This window comes from Oncorhynchus gorbuscha, linkage group LG04 (assembly GCF_021184085.1).
Source record: "Oncorhynchus gorbuscha isolate QuinsamMale2020 ecotype Even-year linkage group LG04, OgorEven_v1.0, whole genome shotgun sequence".
Classification (NCBI taxonomy): domain Eukaryota; kingdom Metazoa; phylum Chordata; class Actinopteri; order Salmoniformes; family Salmonidae; genus Oncorhynchus; species Oncorhynchus gorbuscha.
In genome coordinates this window covers 26,347,927-26,369,188 of record NC_060176.1, presented here as the reverse complement: position 1 = coordinate 26,369,188, position 21,262 = coordinate 26,347,927, and the positions used below count along the sequence as shown (strand labels likewise).

Genomic DNA, 21,262 nt, shown 5'->3' with positions numbered 1-21,262 from the left:
TGCTTAGATACCAAGGAGGTGGTATGCTCCATCATTCTAGTGCTTACAGATACCAATGAGGTGGTGTGCTCCATCATTCAAGTGCTTAGATACCAAGGAGGTGGTATGCTCCATCATTCTAGTGCTTACAGATACCAATGAGGTGGTGTGCTCCATCATTCAAGTGCTTACAGATACCAAGGAGGTGGTATGCTCCATCATTCAAGTGCTTACAGATACCAAGGAGGTGGTATGCTCCATCATTCAAGTGCTTACAGATACCAAGGAGGTGGTATGCTCCATCATTCTAGTGCTTACAGATACCAAGGAGGTGGTATGCTCCATCATTCTAGTGCTTACAGATACCAAGGAGGTGGTATGCTCCATCATTCTAGTGCTTACAGATACCAAGGAGGTGGTATGCTCCATCATTCTAGTGCTTACAGATACCAAGGAGGTGGTATGCTCCATCATTCTAGTGCTTACAGATACCAAGGAGGTGGTATGCTCCATCATTCTAGTGCTTACAGATACCAAGGAGGTGGTATGCTCCATCATTCTAGTGCTTACAGATACCAAGGAGGTGGTATGCTCCATCATTCTAGTGCTTACAGATACCAAGGAGGTGGTGTGCTCCATCATTCTAGTGCTTACAGATACCAAGGAGGTGGTGTGCTCCATCATTCTAGTGCTTACAGATACCAAGGAGGTGGTATGCTCCATCATTCTAGTACTTACAGATACCAAGGAGGTGGTATGCTCCATCATTCTAGTGCTTACAGATACCAAGGAGGTGGTATGCTCCATCATTCTAGTGCTTACAGATACCAAGGAGGTGGTGTGCTCCATCATTCTAGTGCTTACAGATACCAAGGAGGTGGTGTGCTCCATCATTCTAGTGCTTACAGATACCAAGGAGGTGGTATGCTCCATCATTCAAGTGCTTACAGATACCAAGGAGGTGGTATGCTCCATCATTCTAGTGCTTACAGATACCAAGGAGGTGGTATGCTCCATCATTCTAGTGCTTACAGATACCAAGGAGGTGGTATGCTCCATCATTCAAGTGCTTACAGATACCAAGGAGGTGGTATGCTCCATCATTCTAGTGCTTACAGATACCAAGGAGGTGGTGTGCTCCATCATTCTAGTGCTTACAGATACCAAGGAGGTGGTGTGCTCCATCATTCTAGTGCTTACAGATACCAAGGAGGTGGTATGCTCCATCATTCTAGTGCTTACAGATACCAAGGAGGTGGTATGCTCCAGAGAAATAGAAATACAGCAAAGCACTTTTTCATACGAACATAAAAAGAAAACAAGTAAAAACAAACATGGGAACAATTGATTTTGAAATGTACTTATGATGTGATAGTCTGTCTGTAAACTGTGAGAAGTACTTTGTATATTACTAATGATATTAATATTTATTTGGTACCTGTTTTTAAGTTATTGATGAGATTGTTTCTACATTTACCAATGTTATAATTTGTAAAAACTTTGTTGTAACCAACCAGGCGTGCCCCTCACTCAAACAATATATATTGTCAAAACAAAACGGTCAATCTGACTTGTCAAACATTACCATGTTTTGTTAATTGGTGTAACTAGCTAGTACAACTGAATAGACAAACTACATCAAATGTACTTACTGAATCCTCTGTCAATTTTTTGGGGAATGAGACCACTCAGACTCAAGTCTTGTCCTGCCCATGACCATGTTTTGCACTTCACCCCAGGTTGGGTTCATCTCTGTCAGTCCTGACCTCACTGTTCCTACACCAGGTAGAACCTAGCTTTGGCCTTCCATGTTACTCATAGATTGCTGTTCTGTTCAGAGCATGGGGGAGCATGGGGGATACAGCTGTGTTCCACTCCATGTTAACACAAATATGTAATTGTCATGATTTCTCTCACCACCAATCAATTATTTTACGGTGAATGTTGAGTCATGAGGCTATAGTGAACACTGTAACATGTAAACAATAAACTATTTGGATTAATGTCATATGGAAATGTTTAACCTGTAAACATTGTGTTTGAAAGGGATTATGGGGTTAAGAGGGAGGTCTAATTTTAGCATCAGAGTTACTTCTGTCAATGTAAGGTGATTTTTACAGTTTCTAAATAATATAGGCTACTGATGGCAACATGTACATTTTAGAAGCTGAATTGTTGTTTATTTATTTTCAAGTACCAGGACTTTGTAGCTTGCTTTCATCATTCCAAAATAGTGTGATCCCACAGTCCTGAAGTAGAATGGCTCTCATGGCCTTCCAGCAGAATGGAACTCTCTCAGGGGAACCAATCCCTTCTGTGTGCTGTACCCTTCTCACTCATTCAGAGTGACTGCACCTGTTTTAATGAGAGAAAAAGTGTTAGGGATACAGTAAGATTTTTATTTCAAATTGAGTGTTTAAAAAACATTGCAAGCACTGAATCTGGTCATTGACTGTTCAATTGAAGTTTAGATGAAAAACTGAACCTAGCAACCAACCACTGACTGTGTGCTGCTCAATCTGTAGGAGCATATAAAATAAGTGTTATCCTATACCTTGAGGTTCTGAAAGCTTCCTGAGCATGACAATAGAACGTCTCTGGGGGAACCTGGGTCGACCAAAGCCTCAGATCCAATAAACAAGGCAATCCCTCCTGAAAAAGAAACCGTGTGATAGAAAGTGTAACACGTTGCTATAGTTTGTTATGAATGCCAAACTAATATTACTCAACAAGAATGTGGGACTTCAGATAAGTGGAAGTACTTGAATTAGCCTTCGCCTTTCCCCGCCCGCTGTCCTATTTTCAACTCTCAGCTACATCTCGTCTAATCTGACGGGACAAATCTTATCTTCATCTCCATAGGCTAAGCAGTCACCCTACAAAGATATGCATTTATCAGCCGGACAATAAAATCTACATTCTGATGTAGCCTAATATCCGCTGGCTGACGAAAATATATATTTCCCAAGAGAGCATTAGACGAGAATGATATATACTGAACAAAAATATAAATGCAACAATTTCATTGAGTTACAGTTGATAAGGAAATCAGTCAATTGAAATAAATGTATTAGGCCCTAATCTATGGATTTCACACGACTGAGCAGGGGAGCAACCATAGGCCCACTTAATTGGAAGCCAGGCCCACCTACTGGGGAGCCAGGCCCAGCCAATTAGAATGAGTTTTTCCTCCACATAAGAGTCTTAATTACAGACAGAAATACTCCTCAGTTTCATCAGCTGTCCAGGTGGTTGGTCTCAGACGATCCCGCAGGTGAAGAAGCCCGATGTGGAAGTCCTGGGCTGGAGTGGTTATATGTGGCCTGCGGTTGTGAGGCTGATTGGACGTACTGCCAAATTCTCTAAAATGACATTGAAGGCGGCTTATGGTAGAGAAATTAACATTATATTATCTGGCAACAGCTCTGGTGGACATTCCTGCAGTCAGCATGCCAATTGCACGCACCCTCAAAACTTGAGACTTCTGTGGCATTGTGTTGTGTGACAAAACTGCACATTTTAGAGTTGCCTTTTATTGTATCCTACACAAGGTGCACCTGTGTTATCATGCTGTTAAATCAATTTATTGATATGCCACACCTGTCAGGTTGATGGATTAACTTGGGAAAGGAGAAATGCTCACTAACAGGGATGTATAAAAATTTGTGAACAACATTTGAGAGAAGCAAGCTTTTTGTTCATATAGAACATTTCTGGGATATTTTATTTCAGCACCATGAAACATGGGACCAACACTTTACATGTTGCGTTTATATTTCTGTTCAGTATAATTAACCCATCAATGTGTGACCCACTGGCATTTTGTAAGAGGAAAATAAAGAGACAGGATTAATTTAATTTGCATGTAAAGTTTGTAGCCTAGTCTGCCATGATAACCAAGTTGCAGTTATTCGTCAGGCCTATATTTTAGACCCACAATTACACCCGGTCCACAAACATAGTACAACGTTTTTAAATGAATTGTTGATACCCTCCAATTAAATGTTGATATCGGCTTTATGGGCCATGTTCATTCAACCTAATAGGAAGCATACAGAAATCAGGAGTTCAAACTGATTTCAATTGTAGAAATGTAGGCTACCATGCAGTTTGGCCCCTTCCGCTTATTCCCACACAGATCATGTTTTTCTCCTGTTCCCCTCCGTGCTCCCGCAGAACATCTATTCAGGCACATGGCGCTCTTATTAGTTCAGTGGCATTAAGCAAGTAAACAAAAGCTCAGTAGTTAAGAGTTTGCGTCTCGACCGGGCGACTTCTGTTGACCCGCACAACACAATGTGTCGCCATGTCAAGGGGAGATGCTCATTAGCGCGCTAGCAAACTTCCCCTCCTACAGTCAACGCGGTAAAACCTGTAATGACATCCAGCGATTGAAGGCCTTTTAATTCCACAACTACGGCAGACGGGTGGGATAAGCCATAGGCTATCACAGGTAAGGAAGCAGAGATTCCCTTTTCCCCCATCTATGGAAAGCATCTATTGTGTTAACTTGTAGACACTGCACCCTAGGGGTAGGACGTTAGGCTAGTGGTTTCCTAATAATACAAACGCTTTATAGAAAAGGACAAAATATATATATTTTTTGCAATTTATTATTTAGCCCAAACGTTTATAACGTGAAACAATATAACATTAAACGTTTTATACTTTTCCGCTAAACGATTGTAAAAATGAAGCAATGCACATCAAATGTGGCACCAATTTGGATTTTCAGCAAATATATGGAGTGCAAATACTTTTCATTTGAAACATCAAACGCGTATATACACATATACGACACGAAATGTGAGCTATATCAAATAAATAATGAGTTTATGAACAGCAAGTCATAATTTGAGCAAATTCAATATAATAACCATGCAATCGTCAAAATGATGATAAAACGAAGAGGAGTGATCAAGATGCAAAGATGAAATCGAAGAATTTGAATAAGCTACTATTAGTGTTGCTTGAACATGTCATCTTAACAAATCAGTGAAAGATGTCCCACCAAATTAAAATAGCAGGTATTCATTGTCTCGCCAACAGGAGCCAGGCCCTCACGCCTGTCGAATTGGTGTGGCCAGGAATTCCACCTTCACATAACCTGTGGGAGGCAATGTGTCACTGTCCTGTGCAGGCCGTCTGCACTGCTTACCATGACCTCTCAGCCAAAGAGACATTTCACTATTTTGGTTTTCAAATATTTTATTTGTTTGAGCATCTTCCAAGTCGTCAAATAACTTGACTGAGGAGTGACATATTGACGTGAACTAAATGGTGCTTATATAAATATAGACACAATTTCCAAATTGTGCGAGACTGTCTCAAATAATATTTGTTGCGCATCAGCAAGTATTTATAAGATGCCGTGAAATACTGAGCAAAAGTTAAAATCACGACTTCTATCCCACAAGAGTGATAGGCCTTTGAAGTAGGCCTATTGATCTATTGACGTTAAAATAAAAGTGACGTAGCCTTCGTGGAAAACATCCACCCCTGAGTCTATAGGAAAATTGTTATACCATTTTTTTGGTAAACACATTTGACACAATTAGTGACATTCACTTTAAAATGTTATTTCACCAGCAGAACGAAAACGATAAAGAAATGATAGTCACTGAAATGGCTGATTTGTTCACCCACTGCCAGTTAGCCTGGCTGACGAAACCCACGTGATATAGGAGGTTCCGGAGTTTGGTATCAGCAGTAACTGCTAGTAGTAAGCATCATAGAAGATCAAACCAGGATGATTTCTCCCTTTATAGGCAAAAAGATAGACACTGGCAAAATAAAACTTGAAATATCATCAAGTGGATGATATTCAAATGAACAAAATTGTGGAAATGCTCAGTTTCAGCACTGAGGAAATATGAAACAAATCGAATACAGCTTTGAATGATTTTACTCATAAAATACATAGTCAAGTATGACTTTAGGTCATGTGCACTATGCAAAATCCTAGACCTAGAGCATGCTAAAATGTTATCATCGTGTTCCTTTTCACAAAATAGATTTCAAATAGGGGTAACAAGTGTATAGCTTCTACGGTTTGTATCGGGTTGTTTTACAAATGTGCAGTTACGGGTAACAGCAACATCCAAACTCAAAACACTGAAGTGTGACTATCACAGCCTATCAACGCATAGCCTACACTTTGCGTGTATAGATCACAGTTGCATGCGGTTGGGTCAATGTCCTTTAAAGCTCGCACATTTATAATGTATAAATGCCGATTACAACCTAAACAAAAAGGTTTAAAGTTGAGTGAATGGATCGGTGAACAAACAGTCCCTTGCATAATACACTATAGCGCTCTGCCAGCTGTCTTTTGTAAGTGGACAAGGGGTGGGTTTTCACGTGCAAGACATGAAGGGCAATTTAAGTGTACGGTGTCCCTCGAAATCGTCAGGTAGGGCCGAAAGCAGAGGCAGACATCATAGACACTTGTCGAATGTCTTGCTGACCAGGCGAGAGATTGAGTGAAGAGAACAATAGATTTGGACCAAAACAGGCTACAACCACCTGCCAATTGACGAAAGTGCTGTCAGATTCAAACATCCTCTTTACACATTAATGGTGTCCTTGTTTTAACACGTTTAAAGACATGCTCAAAAGTTACAGGCTTAGATGTGGAGTAACCTCAAGCCATCAAGACAGAAACGTCGATAATGTATTCAGTCAAATGTCAGTGAAATATATATATATTGAGCAACCGAACAACTAACACGAAGACAGTAAAAAAAAAAAAAAGTCGAACAAAACGTTACCCATTGATAGCGAATCCCAATGCAGCGCGATGTGTAGCCTACTTAAAAATGCAGATACACATTACAGTACCATGGAGAGCAGCACCACAGCATTACATGAAAGGAAAAACGTCACTTATTGAAGTATGGCAAATAACTTGCATCTTCAGAAGACCGTTAGAAACTGTGTAAGTCCGTTATATTTGCTTGGAAAAGTCTGCAAGTTATTAAATCAATTATAAAAACATTTGTTTGGGTTGGCTTTTTGACGTCTGCTTCATTTACACAATAGTTTATTTCCCATCACTTATAAGGAATTGATCCAAAACGAAACCAGGGGAAAGTATAGGCCTGCAGATCAGTTGACATGGGGGAAAACCTCCAGAATCGATGCTCAAACGTGTACAAATAGACCAACGTTGTACTGAATGTGTACAATGGTAACGAGTCACAATCCATGGTATACCTCAGTGATCGCTGCCAACGCAACAACAAATGTCACTCCCGATCTTTTTGACGATCCATAAGGTAGAGAACAAACAGCCCACGTGTGAGACACAGAAAAAAGATCAAATGAACCGACTGAAAAAAGACGCGTCTTCTGTGTCATCAGCAGGCAGCGTATAGTGAACTAGCGAACCCAGGAGAGAGGGGCCGCCAAGCTAAAGGTTGAACAACTCGGGGTACGGCTCCAAGATCTGACTGCATTTAAAGTTCCAATTTGCAGCATAGAGTGGGGGGGGAATGTTATTAGCCTATACATTGAGAATTACCCAACCGTGAACATGAGAAAAAGTTTTCATGAGAATCATCAGCTTGTGACGGGTGGGGGGGTGGGTGGGGGGGTGTTCAGGGTCCACAAGAGCGCCGGTAAACCCACCAACGATTTCCAAGGAATAGTTTGTTTCTTTCTCTACGCATAGCGATCTCAGTGTGTTATTTGAGATACACGAAAAGGGGAAAAAAGCAGAAAGAACAAGTTTTTTTAAAATAATCAGAGATTAACGAAGGTACTTACTGTTCACAACCCTATATGGCACCAGTGTGCACTCAAGATCAAACATATTTTACTTAACTGTTTTGACTAGACTAATGAAAATATTGTTTCCCCCAATCCAGTTCACCAACGTGTAGAGATGTAAGTAACTTATGTATTGTAGAAGCAAAATGGGCGGCTTATAGTAGACAGTTCATGCAGACTGCCAAATTTCATGCCGATGGAATTTGGGCATTATTTGGACACAGACGAACGCAGTAACTGAAAACAAGAAAAGAAAACCTTTCATTGCTTTGGGGACACGGATATTGGCCATGTAACACAAACCTTTTATTCACTAAATTATTCACTAAGCTTATGGACCACATGCAACGTGAGCAAACATTCTGCATTGTCCACATTCTCAAATGTGTTCGTAAATTGAATAATAATTGTTTATCATTATCAGCGATGTTATAGTCTACACTTTATTGATGTTATTGGAACTATGACAAAGCTAGAGCCAGCAATAGCCTAATGACTCACATTGTCGCGATATCTTCCACAAGGCAGGCGAAGAAAACTGAATAAGTCATGCACGGCTTTTCTGTGCCACTATTTTCACTGTGCAGATTATCAGTCGGAGCATCTACTTATCATGCTTTTCATATTCTATTTAGTCTCACCATTGTTCTCTTTAAGAACCGGGGTATTTTTTTCTGCCCGTCTTAAATTAGTGTTTTCAATTCGATGAATTCAACTTTTGTTTTTTCCTGTTATTGTTCATTTATAGAACTGTCTCCTGTCTGACACAGCAGTCAGTAAACTTGGCTATTTCCTATTTTACATCCTCCCATACATAAATTATTTCATTTCAGTCCGATAATGAAATAAGCTTTACACAATGAAGCCCTATTACAACGTCTTTATTCTCATTTTCACTATTAGATAAGGGCATTATTTGTATAGACAACTTCCCGCAGTCTTGCTCTTTTCAATATGAGTGAACACTGGCAAATATCGTTTTGTTATCTGGGCAAGTCTAGTTTTGACATTTGTTAAAACGCCCCCCCCCCCTCCCTTGGCACAGCATGTACATTATGAGGGATCCATCTGTTTAAAGTCGCGTAGAATACTGTCCCGTGATGCAGTAGGTAGTGCGTGATGTAATTTCGCAGCAGATATAAATATCGTAGACGAGGGAAAAGCGGCATGGCTGAGCCGCGCTTGCCTAGACGGCCAACACTTCAACTTATACTTGGACAAGTTCGACTCGAATCTACACACGTTACCTGTGAGAGGACAGTCATACCAAGCAACAATAGATGTCGCACCAACGGGAACTCATCTTTGTCTTGGAATGAGCGTCTTTCGTTGCTTTTTTTCATCCGTTCGTTTTTTCTTATTCGGAGTTCAACGTAAAGAACAGCACTGGGGTGATATTTTTAGTCCCTTAAACTCCCTCAAACACTGTAGGCTACTGCAGTGTTGGCAAGGATGGCTTTTCAATCGGCCCTCTTACCAATATTGGTCTTGGGACTGATGACTAGTTTGGTGCGTTGTGCCCCCTTCCCTGGCAGGCTGAATGGCACAGTGGAACGACACTGGGAGACACTCTACTCGCGGTCCTTGGCTCGGATCCCCGGGGAGAAAAGAGAGATAAACCGGGACAGCGACTATCTTATGGGCATTAAACGGCTACGACGCCTTTATTGCAATGTAGGAATTGGGTTTCATATTCAAGTTTCACCCGATGGGAGAATAACAGGAGTGCACACTGAAAACCGTTACAGTAAGTTCAACGTGATTATTTCGACTTTTCACGCATTAGACTGCCATCTAGCATTAGTTGCATATGCCTCTTGTGCTGTCATTCCCAACCTGATCTCTGGCCTGCCTGGTCATTCCATGCACTTATAGACCGTTCCCGTGCGAACCATTGGTATTAGAATAGGCCTAGGCTATTCATAAAATGAAATCCAATATTTCATAACATATTTCATGCAATCAATTATTTTTAAAAATTGACTTACGCCCCCAAAAATTATTTATAAAAACACACGTTTTTATGTGCCACTTGTGTATTCCAATTAGCCTATACTTATTTGAAGTGACTGCTAGATTGTGTCTTCATAAACATATTATCGCGATGAATATATGACATATTATGTGATAGTGTCAGTGTCGGGACAGGAGTCTCTTGGCACGGTTTGAAATGCCTTACCAATGTGTTTAATTTGAAAGTGGAATAGATAGGACTTGATTGCAGGATTAGAATGTGATTCTTATTTCACTGCTGATGAAATATGTTGTCCGTGTGGCATCGGTGACATGCAGTGCTATGCTAGCAATCTAAAAAGCGATGCTCCTATTAAATAAATAGGCCTAAGTGTCTTGTGTCAAAGGAGCGAATCATGTGGGCATGCGTTGGAACATCTGGAGGCTAAAAATGACGTGGGTGCTTTCCACTCTGAAACCAGTGTCTGAAATCAGAGATTTCTAGGAACCAAGCCAAGATCCAATACGTCCTAAGTTAGGACGGAGATAAACCCATATGTTACGGTAAATTAACCCCTTGGCCTTGCGTGTCAAATTAATGTCCGCTCGAGACAAAGTCATATTCGATTACACTTGCAGACACAAATAACATTTAATTGTCTAACAGTTGTCATTGCAAATATGATCCTGTATCTTCTCAACGACATAATGTGACAAATTACGCCCCGATCGCCTATATCGACAAGGTCTGCCTGTGAATGCAAAGGTTGTTTTGTGTTCCCTTGGCCTATTTTGAGACATGACATACAATTCCAGCGAGATACATTACATAGATTCTGTTTGAACAGTTCTAGTCGCCATAAAAACACATTCAAAAAGGGAGTCAGACATCATTCTGGACTCGAAAGTGACATATCAAATCAAATTTTATTTGTCACATACACATGGTTAGTAGATGTTAATGCGAGTGTAGCGAAAACATATGATGCTTCCGTTTGCACACTTAACAAAAAGGCACAAGAACAGCATCAGAGGTCCATAGGCGTGCTTGATTGACCTGATCTGTAACAAATGATGTGTCAAATGTGTTTTAATGCACTGGCAAACATTTCCTGTAAAATGTACAGTAACTTACTGGCAGCAATTGGCGAGTAGGTTACTCTAATTTATTCTACAGTACAGCTACTGTTATCCATTTTATGGTACCAAAAATGTTACTGTATATTACTGGAAATACCCCTGCAGTGACATATTACCCAGTGTTCTTAGCAAGTTTTCATTTAGTTCAGTCAACGGTGCTCTTGTCCTTAACAACTTATAGTCAGTGCATTAAACCAAGGTTGATAGCAAGTAAAAAGTCATAGCACGTAAACATGGCTGTAACGTTACTGAAAATGTTTTTGTAGTTGAGGACACATTGATCTTCAATATAATTGTAATTACAACAAGATATCTTGTCAATACAATACTGAGATATTCACGGTAACTTGATTGCAGAGCAATGAAATACAGTTTAATTGTCACTTTTAATGTCTGTGCACTGTAAGAAAATTATTTCTACAGTATTTTACTGTAATTTCAAGGGATTAGAGCAAGCAAATTGGCTGTATGCATTTGCATATTAATGGTGCTTTCTATCACTTGCACTTCTAGAGGCTGAAACAAAGTCTTCCAAACTGGCCGGTTACAGGGCAAACAGGTCAAACGGACCTGGGTAAATATTCAACCATTAAAAGTTTTATAAGACCCGCTACTACTCTGATCTGTTCACTATATACATTGAAATTGTCAGGGAACTACTACCACATATCACTTAAATTGGTACAGGACTCTCGCTATCAGATGCAACAAATATAGCCACTACAAGGCACGCCTTAAAATATGTTAATGAGCCAGCGATTCTCTCTCCTCCCACAATACACAATATTTTAGTATGCTGCAGTAAATACATAGCAAAACAGTACTTTATTGTTGAATTGCATTGAATATTTAATATTCACAATTGCTAATTTCATTATATATTACACAATACCAACTGATATTTGTTTTTTAATAATAATTTGCACTTTAGGCCTTAACAAAAGCTTCTAAATTGCCAGTGACTACAAGCCTCTTTCTTGGAGGATGCATGTTTGCACATCGCTCTGGATAAGAGCGTCTGCTAAATGACTTAAATGTAAATGTAAATGCACATAAAAAAAAAAGTTTGTTTCTGTCTCCAGACATGAGTGAAATCAACTGATGACGTGATATGAAGTTAGTTGCTTGTGAACCACATACAAGACTATTTGTTTTCTTCTTTCCAGGTCTCCTTGAGATATCTCCAGTAGAGAGAGGAGTTGTGACAATCTTTGGCGTCCAAAGCAGTCTATTCGTGGCCATGAACAGCAAAGGGAAGCTGTACGGATCTGTGAGTGTACGAGATGATTTACGGTTGATTTCTGCCGGGAGATGTTATTATCGGTAGCCTACTCGATGACATGTCACCATTTGAGCTGTAGCAACCACTTCCTCTGCTACATACACCACAGCACCCCCGACAGCTCCTTTCCGCGTCACATTGTTGGGCTGGGTTATGGCATGTTTCCAGTGCCTGGCCATGTTTTCATTGTGGGCCGGATAAACCCAGGAACGGTAGCGCAGTAGATCATTCAGACTGCACATTCCATTCTTAGCATTGCCAGCCACCACATGCACCTACTGTCTTTCTCAGAGTAAAGATAAACTGGCCCAAAAGACCACCCACACACACACTGCCTATAGACCCCACCACACAGCACATTCATGAATGTTCTTGATGGGATAGTTAAATAGTTGGATTGTGGCTCTTACGTAAATCTGTTTTAATCACCTGCCCAGGTTATCCCTACCAAACAAAAGCATCAACAAGTGCAAAAAAAAGCAGTCAAATGGACTAACCTACCCCCCATGTCATTCATTAAAGGCTATATGGAATATAACTGTTAACATTATACAATATTCTGTCAAGTTTCAATTTCCACAAAGTAGGTCACGTCGAGCTCTTGTCTATGCTATTATACTGCTCATACTACACCTATAACCTATAATTAAACATCCTTCTAATCTTCTCTGTTTTAGGTTCATTACAACAACGAGTGCAAATTCAAAGAAACTCTCCTGGCAAATAATTACAACGCTTACGAATCGGTGGCATACCCGACGATGTACATTGGACTAAGCAAGACTGGTAAAACAAAAAGGGGAAACAGAGTGTCACCAGCCATGACGGTGACGCATTTCTTGCCAAGAATCTGAGTCACTCAGAAATAGACTTAACCTCAATAAAGGTGGGGTGAGGGGGACTCAAAACGATGCACTTTCAACTGGAGTTTTATGCAAGACTAAGTGCATCATCCTGTTTAACATGTTATGTATAAGTTTGTATATCAGTTTATTTATTATGTAAAACAATTTTGTATTTGGGCGGGAAACAGGTCCTCACGTCAGGGGGAATTTCAGAAATCAACACATTTATTTATGTTTTTTTTAATTTATCAGAAGTCTGCTGCTATTAAGTGTTTGGGTAAGTGAGATTCCTTTGTTGAATTATGGTTTTCTTTGCACTGTTTATACACAAAATATTCTACAGCGACAGAGCAAAGGATACTTTTGTATGACTCATTTTTCTTCTAGGGAATTAACTTCTAAGTCTTAGACCGATGTTCAAACAAGGGAAATATCAAATGATTGGTTTTAGAAGCAGAAGCAATTGTCTAATGGCAGGACTCTTTGTAGGCATTGGAGTCTAATTGAAACAGTATCAGCTTACTACTGGTTACAGAATGAGCCGCGTTGAAGTCCTATCCTCTCAAATCTGTTTTTAGCTCTGCCAGGGGGTTGAACTTTGAACTTTTCTGCAGTCAATCTTTGTCAGATCTATAAGACTCTGGATAGAGAGAGGCATCTTCTTGACATTGTATAAGCAGAGAATTTGAGAGTTTATAGGCAAGGTCAGTGTGCTGACACAAACGGCAGAAACCATAGCCATGGCTCTATAACATACAGCTTTTATGAGGGGAAGTTTAAAAAAAAATCAAAGTCCTCAGCTGTATAGAGGATATATGGATCCCAAAATGATTAATTTAAATCACCACAAGTTCAGCATCAGTGCTCCTCCCTGAGTGCAAAAAAAAAAGAAGGCAAGATAATGTAATGATTGTCACAGGTTGTTTTCTCCAAGTGTGTACACCGAAAAGGTATACTTTTTTTGTAGGGGGGGGGGGGGGGGGGGGCATGCATTGCCTCCCATTTCTTCCCATTGCCCCACTGTCCTTGTTATCTATCCTCTACCTCACTTAATCAACAAATCCCCTCAAAACTTTTCTAGACTTTGTCCTGAAGTAATTCTGTTGAACCAGTTTGAGATTAGCCCTAATCTTCTCGGAGCACCATGCCATAGGCAGGAGTTCAGGCAGCCATTTTGTCCCAGTTGCGCCTTGTCACGTTTGAGCTATCTTTACCCTGTGATTTACTTTTAGAAAGGATGATCATGGTGGGAATATTTACAGACAGCTGTTAGACTGCACTATATGCTTAACCGGTAACCCTATATTTTTCTCTATATATTTTGTAAATATAACCCCTGGTAACTGGCGGAGCATAGCGATGCTGCTTCAAAAAGTCTGTTATTCCTCCTTTGGGATCATTCATTCACAGACGAAGGGGATTGACCAGGAGATGGCCCGTGCCAGAGGGTGTCTCTCTCTCCGTCTGTAGTCCCAGTCGGTATTCACGTAATAATAAGGAATTCCCTCCACCACAAATTGGGGAAAACCAACATTCTATCCTATTGACCTCCATTGTAAAAGAGGCAACTTTCTTCATTTTTTTTTACAATGTCGAAAAGCTGCTGCGGTCAACGTAACCAGGTAAAAAAAATTCTGACCTACGGTTCGCAATGCTCCCACGTAGGGAAATAGAGCCTGCGAGAAGAGCCCTGTGCTGGGGCTTCAGGCTAGTCGGCGTGGGAGAGAGCAGGAAATCTGGGGACCCGGTGTCCAAGTAGGCTACACGTAGCTATGTGTGTGGAAAACATTTCATCACAGCCAAGACATTTAACTTGTTTAGTATAGTCCATTTGTAACTCCACTCATTACTTGTATCTGTATAATCCATTTGTTTGTGTTGTTAGTTTTGGCTAATGTTAGCGAGCTACCACTCACGTGGCTGCTAGCACTGTCATGAAAAGGGGCATAAGGGAAGACCTAGAATGTTACGTTTTTTTCCGTTCTATAAGTAGTGAGAACACTAGGAAACTGGCCATGTTGAAAAGTTATCTTTAGGCATGTTGTACTTTTTGTAAATGTTGTTTTGTAATTGACTAAAACAAGCAGACAACAGGAAAGTTGCATTTGAAAAAGGTAATGTTTTTACTCTGAGCCAACAGGGCAACCGATGTAACCACCGGATGTTTTCCCCACAAGCGGGCAGGGCTGCAGCGTTCTATCTAATACCGACTGGGACTATTAGAATAGTTCTAGATTGTACGATGGCGTTCATTCTCTTCTGAGAGGGTTCCATCTCAGGTTCAACATTCCACATACCATGGCAGTTTACAAGGTACAGTACTGATTTCAGACAACTCAAACTGGAAGCGAAGGCCCATTGTTTTATAGTCAATATAACAAAAGTAACAATTAGCGTCCAAATCCTGAGAAATCTAACGAGGCGTAACTTTTGACACAGCAAATAGCTTTTCTAAATGAGTCTCACTGGGTAGTAGTACAAAATAGAATGGCTGAGGCTCCAGCAAATATCTCAGGGTGTTGTTGGTGAACTCTCGGTGTCCATTTCTAAACACCTGCTGTAGAAGTCTAAGTCTCCCGTAAAACAATCCTAACCTAGATCCCGTCTCGCCCTTCAAAAAAAAAAAGACACAAGCACACGGCAGCCAAAATGAGTCAAGACTATGATGCTCTTGTATTACCATCCAGCTCCTGAGACCGACTGGTCAGAGAGCTATCCAATGCTGTACCAAACTTAATATTGTCACATATGACCTGGACGCTCAAAACACCTGTTGGTAATATTATTTAGTCACCCGAGACGTCAGGCTGCACTGCCAATCCCATAACTATTTTCCTTTGCCACAGCTGTGCCAAACGTTCCCCCAACAGACTGTTTTGCATGGCTCACCATAATGTTTACAAAAAAGACTGAGAAGCCACTGGCAAATATTCTGTGACCTCTCCCATCGACCCTGTTCCAACCCCAGGAGAGTCACCTCATTTGCTTACACAGCAAGTGCACAAGCAAAACAAACACAATGATCGGAGAAGTGCACCGTGTAGACTAGAGAGTTTGAACAATTGTTCAGACTTTTAAATCTATCCCTGAATCCATCTGATGAGACGGCACAGAGACAAGAACTTCAAGTGCAGAATAACGAGCATGTTTTCAGTGTTAAATGGTCATCATCTATTGTCTCCTCTGGGCGCTCATTTCTTCCACTGCGGTGCGGTTTCTGCACCCATTGGAGGGCTCTTGGGTCTCAAGTAACAAGTGCTTTGAGTCCTGTGGTCTTGTTACTCATCTCTATTATCTGTAGTTTTATACAGGTCTTGTTAAATTATTTTGACGTATGTGCTGTGCACATGACTAATGCCTAACTTAAATTTGAAGTTAATAAAACTCCCAATGTTGTAAAATGACTCTTGTCTGAACCCTTGTTGGAACATGTCTTCATAGACTATAACATAGGAGTTCAGGATTCCAATGGCTCTCTAACGCAGTTTCACATCAAATTCTATTTTATCTACCGCACTACAATACAATGGCGAAACCAGAAATGTATCTGTCAAACTGAGGAGAGGAAAGCAAGTTAAGTCAATTCCAAGTTATTTCTTTGTTTAACTGTCCATTTTGATAAATGCCTCAAAGAGAAATTGCCTTGGAAGAGTGAGACAGGTGTGGCCACTCAATACACATGTATTTCTGTCCACTGGGTAGCTCGAGCTAAATGGAGCCTCGTCTTTGCCTGAAAGAATGACAGCTTTCTGCTCCAGTAAACGGAGGCTGCAATGTTTAAGGATTGTAAACAATCCCTAAAAATAGTGGCTACACGCCATCCATCTGCCCTGACTCGATTGTCTGTCAACCAAATAAACATCCATCAACCCACGGGCCAACATGTCTTTCTATTTCAGATGTGCCTTTCAAGTTCTGTAAAACACAAAAGGACTTCACAGAGACAGCCAGGGAAACTGGCAACGATTTGTTCACTAACAGAGATGGGTAATTGAATGGTTGTCCGATGGCGCTATGTAAATAGGCAGCGGGAGTGTTGGAGGAATCCAACGAGGTAAGGATGAAGGCAGCCATTCTACATTTCCAATGTGACTTTGTCCCTCTGCCCTAACAGAGTTCAGTGAATACTAGGGGTTCGGCACTGGGGAACTGACACAAGGCATGTGAGGTAGAGTAAACAAGTCAAACTAAAAATGTATTTAGCAACAAAAGAAAAAACGCTAAATAAGTGATATTGCAGAATTGTGAATGGCACAAACAATCTCCACAAACTCCGTTTTTCCCTGCCAAAAGCTATTTAAGACTGACAACTGCATACTGCACCCCCCCCAACATACACACAAATCAGTCTATTTAACTCCAAGATCATCAAGTGTCTAAAGCCATCCGTGTAGATGCCAGTTGTAAAGAATGATTAAAACATCACGCTGCAGTGAGATGGGGCCAGGCGTGTTGCTGACTGGCAGGGGCACCTTGAGCACTTAGTTATCTAGGCCCCCTCACAGAGTCCCTGGATTCCATGGGTATCGCACCTCCTAAGCCCCAGCTTATAGGGTTTTGCTGCTTTATCCAGCCCGGCAAACACAAGCGAAGCCTAAGTCTTTAACGCCAGCGAGACTGGATCATCTCTGAGGGGAAAAGGGAGCAATGAGAGGAGATGGATGAAGCGGGACGGGGCTCAATTGTTCTCTACTGTCAAAACAAAATGAGATTGTGTGGGGCCATCTATCCCTCATAAGCACAGCGGCAGAGAGGATATAATGGACATTTTTCTACGGTTGCATTGTTCCCTGCTAATCAACCACAGTATAGATGCTTCAGATTAACTAACTTCTCTCAAGACATCAATGAGTGGAGTTTTTTGATCTATGGCACTATGACACTGTTAATTGGCAAAATAAAACAGCGAGGCGCTGAAGCACATCAGCCAGACGCAAGGAAATTCAAATAGCCACACCTGGCCTAAAACCACATGCAAACAACCGTTTGTGTTAACAAACACCCGGTGTACTATCGGGTGACTGGCTCCTCGGCGTAACCCTTGGTTTAGCTTTATTCAGCCACGATAATAGGCGGCATCTTTGGCAGACCGAGTGTGGTCGGCAGAACTTGGCACATAGGAGAGCATCAGAGCCAGGGTGTGTCACGCTGCTGCCCATTTCAGAGGCGTATTATTACATCACATGATGTTTCAGTGTAACACAGTAAAACCTTGATAGTGTCTCACTTGAATGTACTGCGACACAGAGTCATGGAAATGTGTATATTTTTGTTCTAAATGGCTAAATCTATGGATTGAATTAGCCAAAACTTGACTTGAAGTTCAGTACCTTTCTTCAAGTCGAAATGCATTCCACCCATTAACGTTTGCACCGTGGTGACGAGCGCGGGATATGGCTCAAAAACGTACCTCAATCAAGGGATGGATGATGTCATTGTACACTTAATTATCCCATTATCCAAAATGACAAATCGAGAAGATTAAAATACTGCTCGGTTTAACAAACAAGTAAACTGCCATTTGCGTCCTCATGCTAGGCTAGCTTTAGCATTTACTAGCGTAAGGACGAAAAAAATGCTGATTCATTGAAAACGAGCAGTATTTCAATGTTCTTGATTTGTCATTTCGGATAATAGGATTGAGGTACCTTTTCGAGCCGCATCCCGCGCTCGTCAATGTGGTGCAAACATTATGTGTGGTGTGCGTTTCGACCTGATAGGAATCAGATGCATTTACTGTTTTACTGTTGCTCCTCAGGTCGGCTCGGATTAACAGTCCCACAGTATTCCACCTGAAGATAAAACTCAAAACATTACAGAGAAAAACAACCAAACAGGCTTTGGGTCAGAATGCAAAACACCAACTAGGTACAAATGCATACATCCCTACCAGAATCTTAAAATGTGTGCTTAAAACATGTCTGAGAGAAAGAGGGAGAGGGGGGTGTCTGTTTGAGATCCTCCAGATGTTTGCCTATAAAGACAAAGTACTTCAAAAGGTGCTGAAAAGACTCCACCCCCCCTTTTCACTTCCATGCTGTGTAATGCTTTCTGTCCTGGGGCATTTAGGAAATGACATAGACCTGTAATCATGGGGCCGATGGTCACCATTTCAGCAGAAACAGTGGAGGCCATGGGCCATTTCCCTTATTTCATGCACAAACAAATTTCCTTGGAGATTTAGAAGATGGTTAAGCCTACTTACTGGGGAACTAGAACATGACTCTAAGTAACACATGCGTATTATTCAGCCAATGACATTACTCTGTGTGTGTCAACTTGTTTTGCCGTTTTCCCAATGCACTACAATAGCTGTGCATCCTATGCACAAAATCCATCTGCAGTTTATGGAGGGACGATGGTATCCTTTATATGCTCTACTCTTTTCTCTCAGAATATTTATATTGTAAGACAGTATTTTTGAATGAGCCCCAAGAGGAGTGGCCTCAGTAAATCTTGGGCAACAGGATCAACGCCACGTTACGCTATTTTTATCCTATGTTACAATAAAACTACAATATATGTATAATAACGGATGGAAGTTGCCTGCCAGTGAGTGCATTAGCAGAGCAATCAACTCTCATTCGATGGGACATCAGGATGACCACATAGGTCAATAGTGCTGTAGATCAGTAGGCCTGTGAATGTCACATCCTCTGCACTGAGCGTCACACAGAAGCCATGGATTCATTTCAGCATGACATCATTTTTCTCAAGTCTTTCACCAGACAGTTCGGCCTGGCAAGAGAGACTAGTTTAAACTGTGACTCAAGCAGTGCAATGAACATTACTCACTCATCCAAAGCATGAAGGCGTTCTCTCAAATGCCACCATCAGGTAACAGCACAGGATTGCAGTGCAGGCCTTCAATTCCCTGTTGATGGGGCCATTGGCCGAGGCACGCGAACTGACTCTTACTAAGAGGTCTGGAGCAAACAATGCGCGAGGTCTACCAACAAGTATACCAAAAACACAACGTTTTTGTCGCCATTCGATCATCAGAGGGCAGGAGCCTGTGTGAGACTATGGGCATGATACTGACTGACAAGGCATACTGATCAAAAGTAAAAGACAACATCAGCATGGCAATATTACTTTTCCTTTTCGGTATGCCTACAATTAAATGTAGCTATAAAAGGGTTAAGGCTACCATCTCATCTCGTTAACCAGCCTAGGTTCCCCTACTCACCATCAACCTCTATCACCCTGAACAGACGAGAAGACAGCTGGCCTCCGTGCAAATAAGTAAGGCAAATGCGCAGTGCACCAATTCAAGGCGTAAAAGTGCGCAAAAGCAGGCCTTTCCAACATACTTGTAAACTTTGAAGACGTCATTAGCGCAAACTTCACCAACCAATTGCATGTGTCAAGGTATGACTCCATGAAGCTCACGAAGACTGTTTTGAATTTAAAATTGATAATGTGGTATTGTGCGCCACCTAGTGAGTATAATGACATGGACCACTGAGTGAAAAATAATCTGGTTTACAGAATTAGGCTATTTATTTTAGGCAGAGCACGGTCTGTAGTGGTTAGCCAGTAATCTTCAAGTAGTCTCCCGTTTTAGTCGGTCAAATCATAATGTTATGAATAAAGTTAAAGACTTCAGTTTCATAAGGAATTCAAAACATGAATTTTGACAAATGTTGGCCTACTGGAATAAGGTACTCACCGAGAGATGTTGTCTCGACCGTCCACACAGTTTTTAATACTACCTGATCTGGCATACTGCGCTTTGAAATGTCAGTCCTCGGCTGCATTTTCATGAATGGGGATATTTGCTCTAAATTACTGTTTAACTTCTATGTAGCCTCCATTTCACAGTCCACCGAGGAGTTCGTCAATTGACCACGAGTGCACACTAAACATCGGAAACCCTCGGTCAAAATCAGATAACAGAGGGGTAAATCTGTTATTTGTGCTAGTTGACCAAGTCCAACAAAGACAGATATGCTCCTGTGCCAGAGCTGGTTTGAATTACACATGATTTGTACCCTTGGTATTTAGTGAAATAATGGAGCGCTCCCCCTGATTGAGCAATGGCAAACCGGATTTAATTAGTATAGCCTCATTTAAAAAGGTTGTTGTTATATTATAACGACGAGTGGATGGCTATACTTTAATCCTGTAATTCACTTTTTCTTCTCAAGACCTTATGAATTACACGGGGCTATAAATCAAGTGGAATCTGCATATTTAAACAAAACATATCGTTATAATCAATTAATTCTAATATTATGTGATCATCAATGTTTTGACTTTGATAACTAAAGGGCTAACTGTTGTTATAAAT

At 41.0% G+C, this 21,262-nt stretch overlaps 1 protein-coding gene and 1 long non-coding RNA gene across 3 annotated transcripts; one reads left to right on the top strand and one right to left on the bottom strand.

Annotated features, from left to right (window-relative positions):
* Positions 1-2,134: 2,134 nt before the first annotated feature.
* On the bottom strand, positions 2,135-20,919 carry LOC124033901. Its single transcript, XR_006838474.1, has 3 exons — positions 20,642-20,919; positions 2,534-2,631; positions 2,135-2,334 (listed from the first exon to the last, which is right to left on the bottom strand). It is a non-coding gene; the product is annotated as an uncharacterized LOC124033901 (long non-coding RNA).
* Positions 8,919-13,940, top strand: LOC124033900 (fibroblast growth factor 4B-like). 2 transcript variants are annotated; one of them, XM_046346307.1, is made up of 3 exons: positions 8,919-9,496; positions 12,009-12,112; positions 12,802-13,940. In XM_046346307.1, the coding sequence occupies exons 1-3, from the start codon at positions 9,202-9,204 to the stop codon at positions 12,976-12,978; spliced, it is 576 nt and encodes a 191-aa protein (XP_046202263.1). In that variant the 5' UTR covers positions 8,919-9,201; the 3' UTR covers positions 12,979-13,940. The 2 variants fall into 2 exon arrangements, with proteins under 2 accessions (XP_046202263.1, XP_046202261.1); XM_046346305.1 differs by having other exon boundaries at positions 12,009-12,118.
* Positions 20,920-21,262: the final 343 nt, after the last annotated feature.

What these genes read in the sequence shown, in the direction of transcription:
- LOC124033900 (XM_046346305.1), top strand. Translation starts at nt 9,202, where the DNA reads ATGGCTTTTCAATCGGCCCTCTTACCAATATTGGTCTTGGGACTGATG. An exon ending in GCACACTGAAAACCGTTACA is followed by an intron (nt 9,497 to 12,008) that starts GTAAGTTCAACG and finishes TCTTCTTTCCAG; the next exon opens with GTCTCCTTGAGATATCTCCA. An exon ending in AGCTGTACGGATCTGTGAGT is followed by an intron (nt 12,119 to 12,801) that starts GTACGAGATGAT and finishes TCTCTGTTTTAG; the next exon opens with GTTCATTACAACAACGAGTG.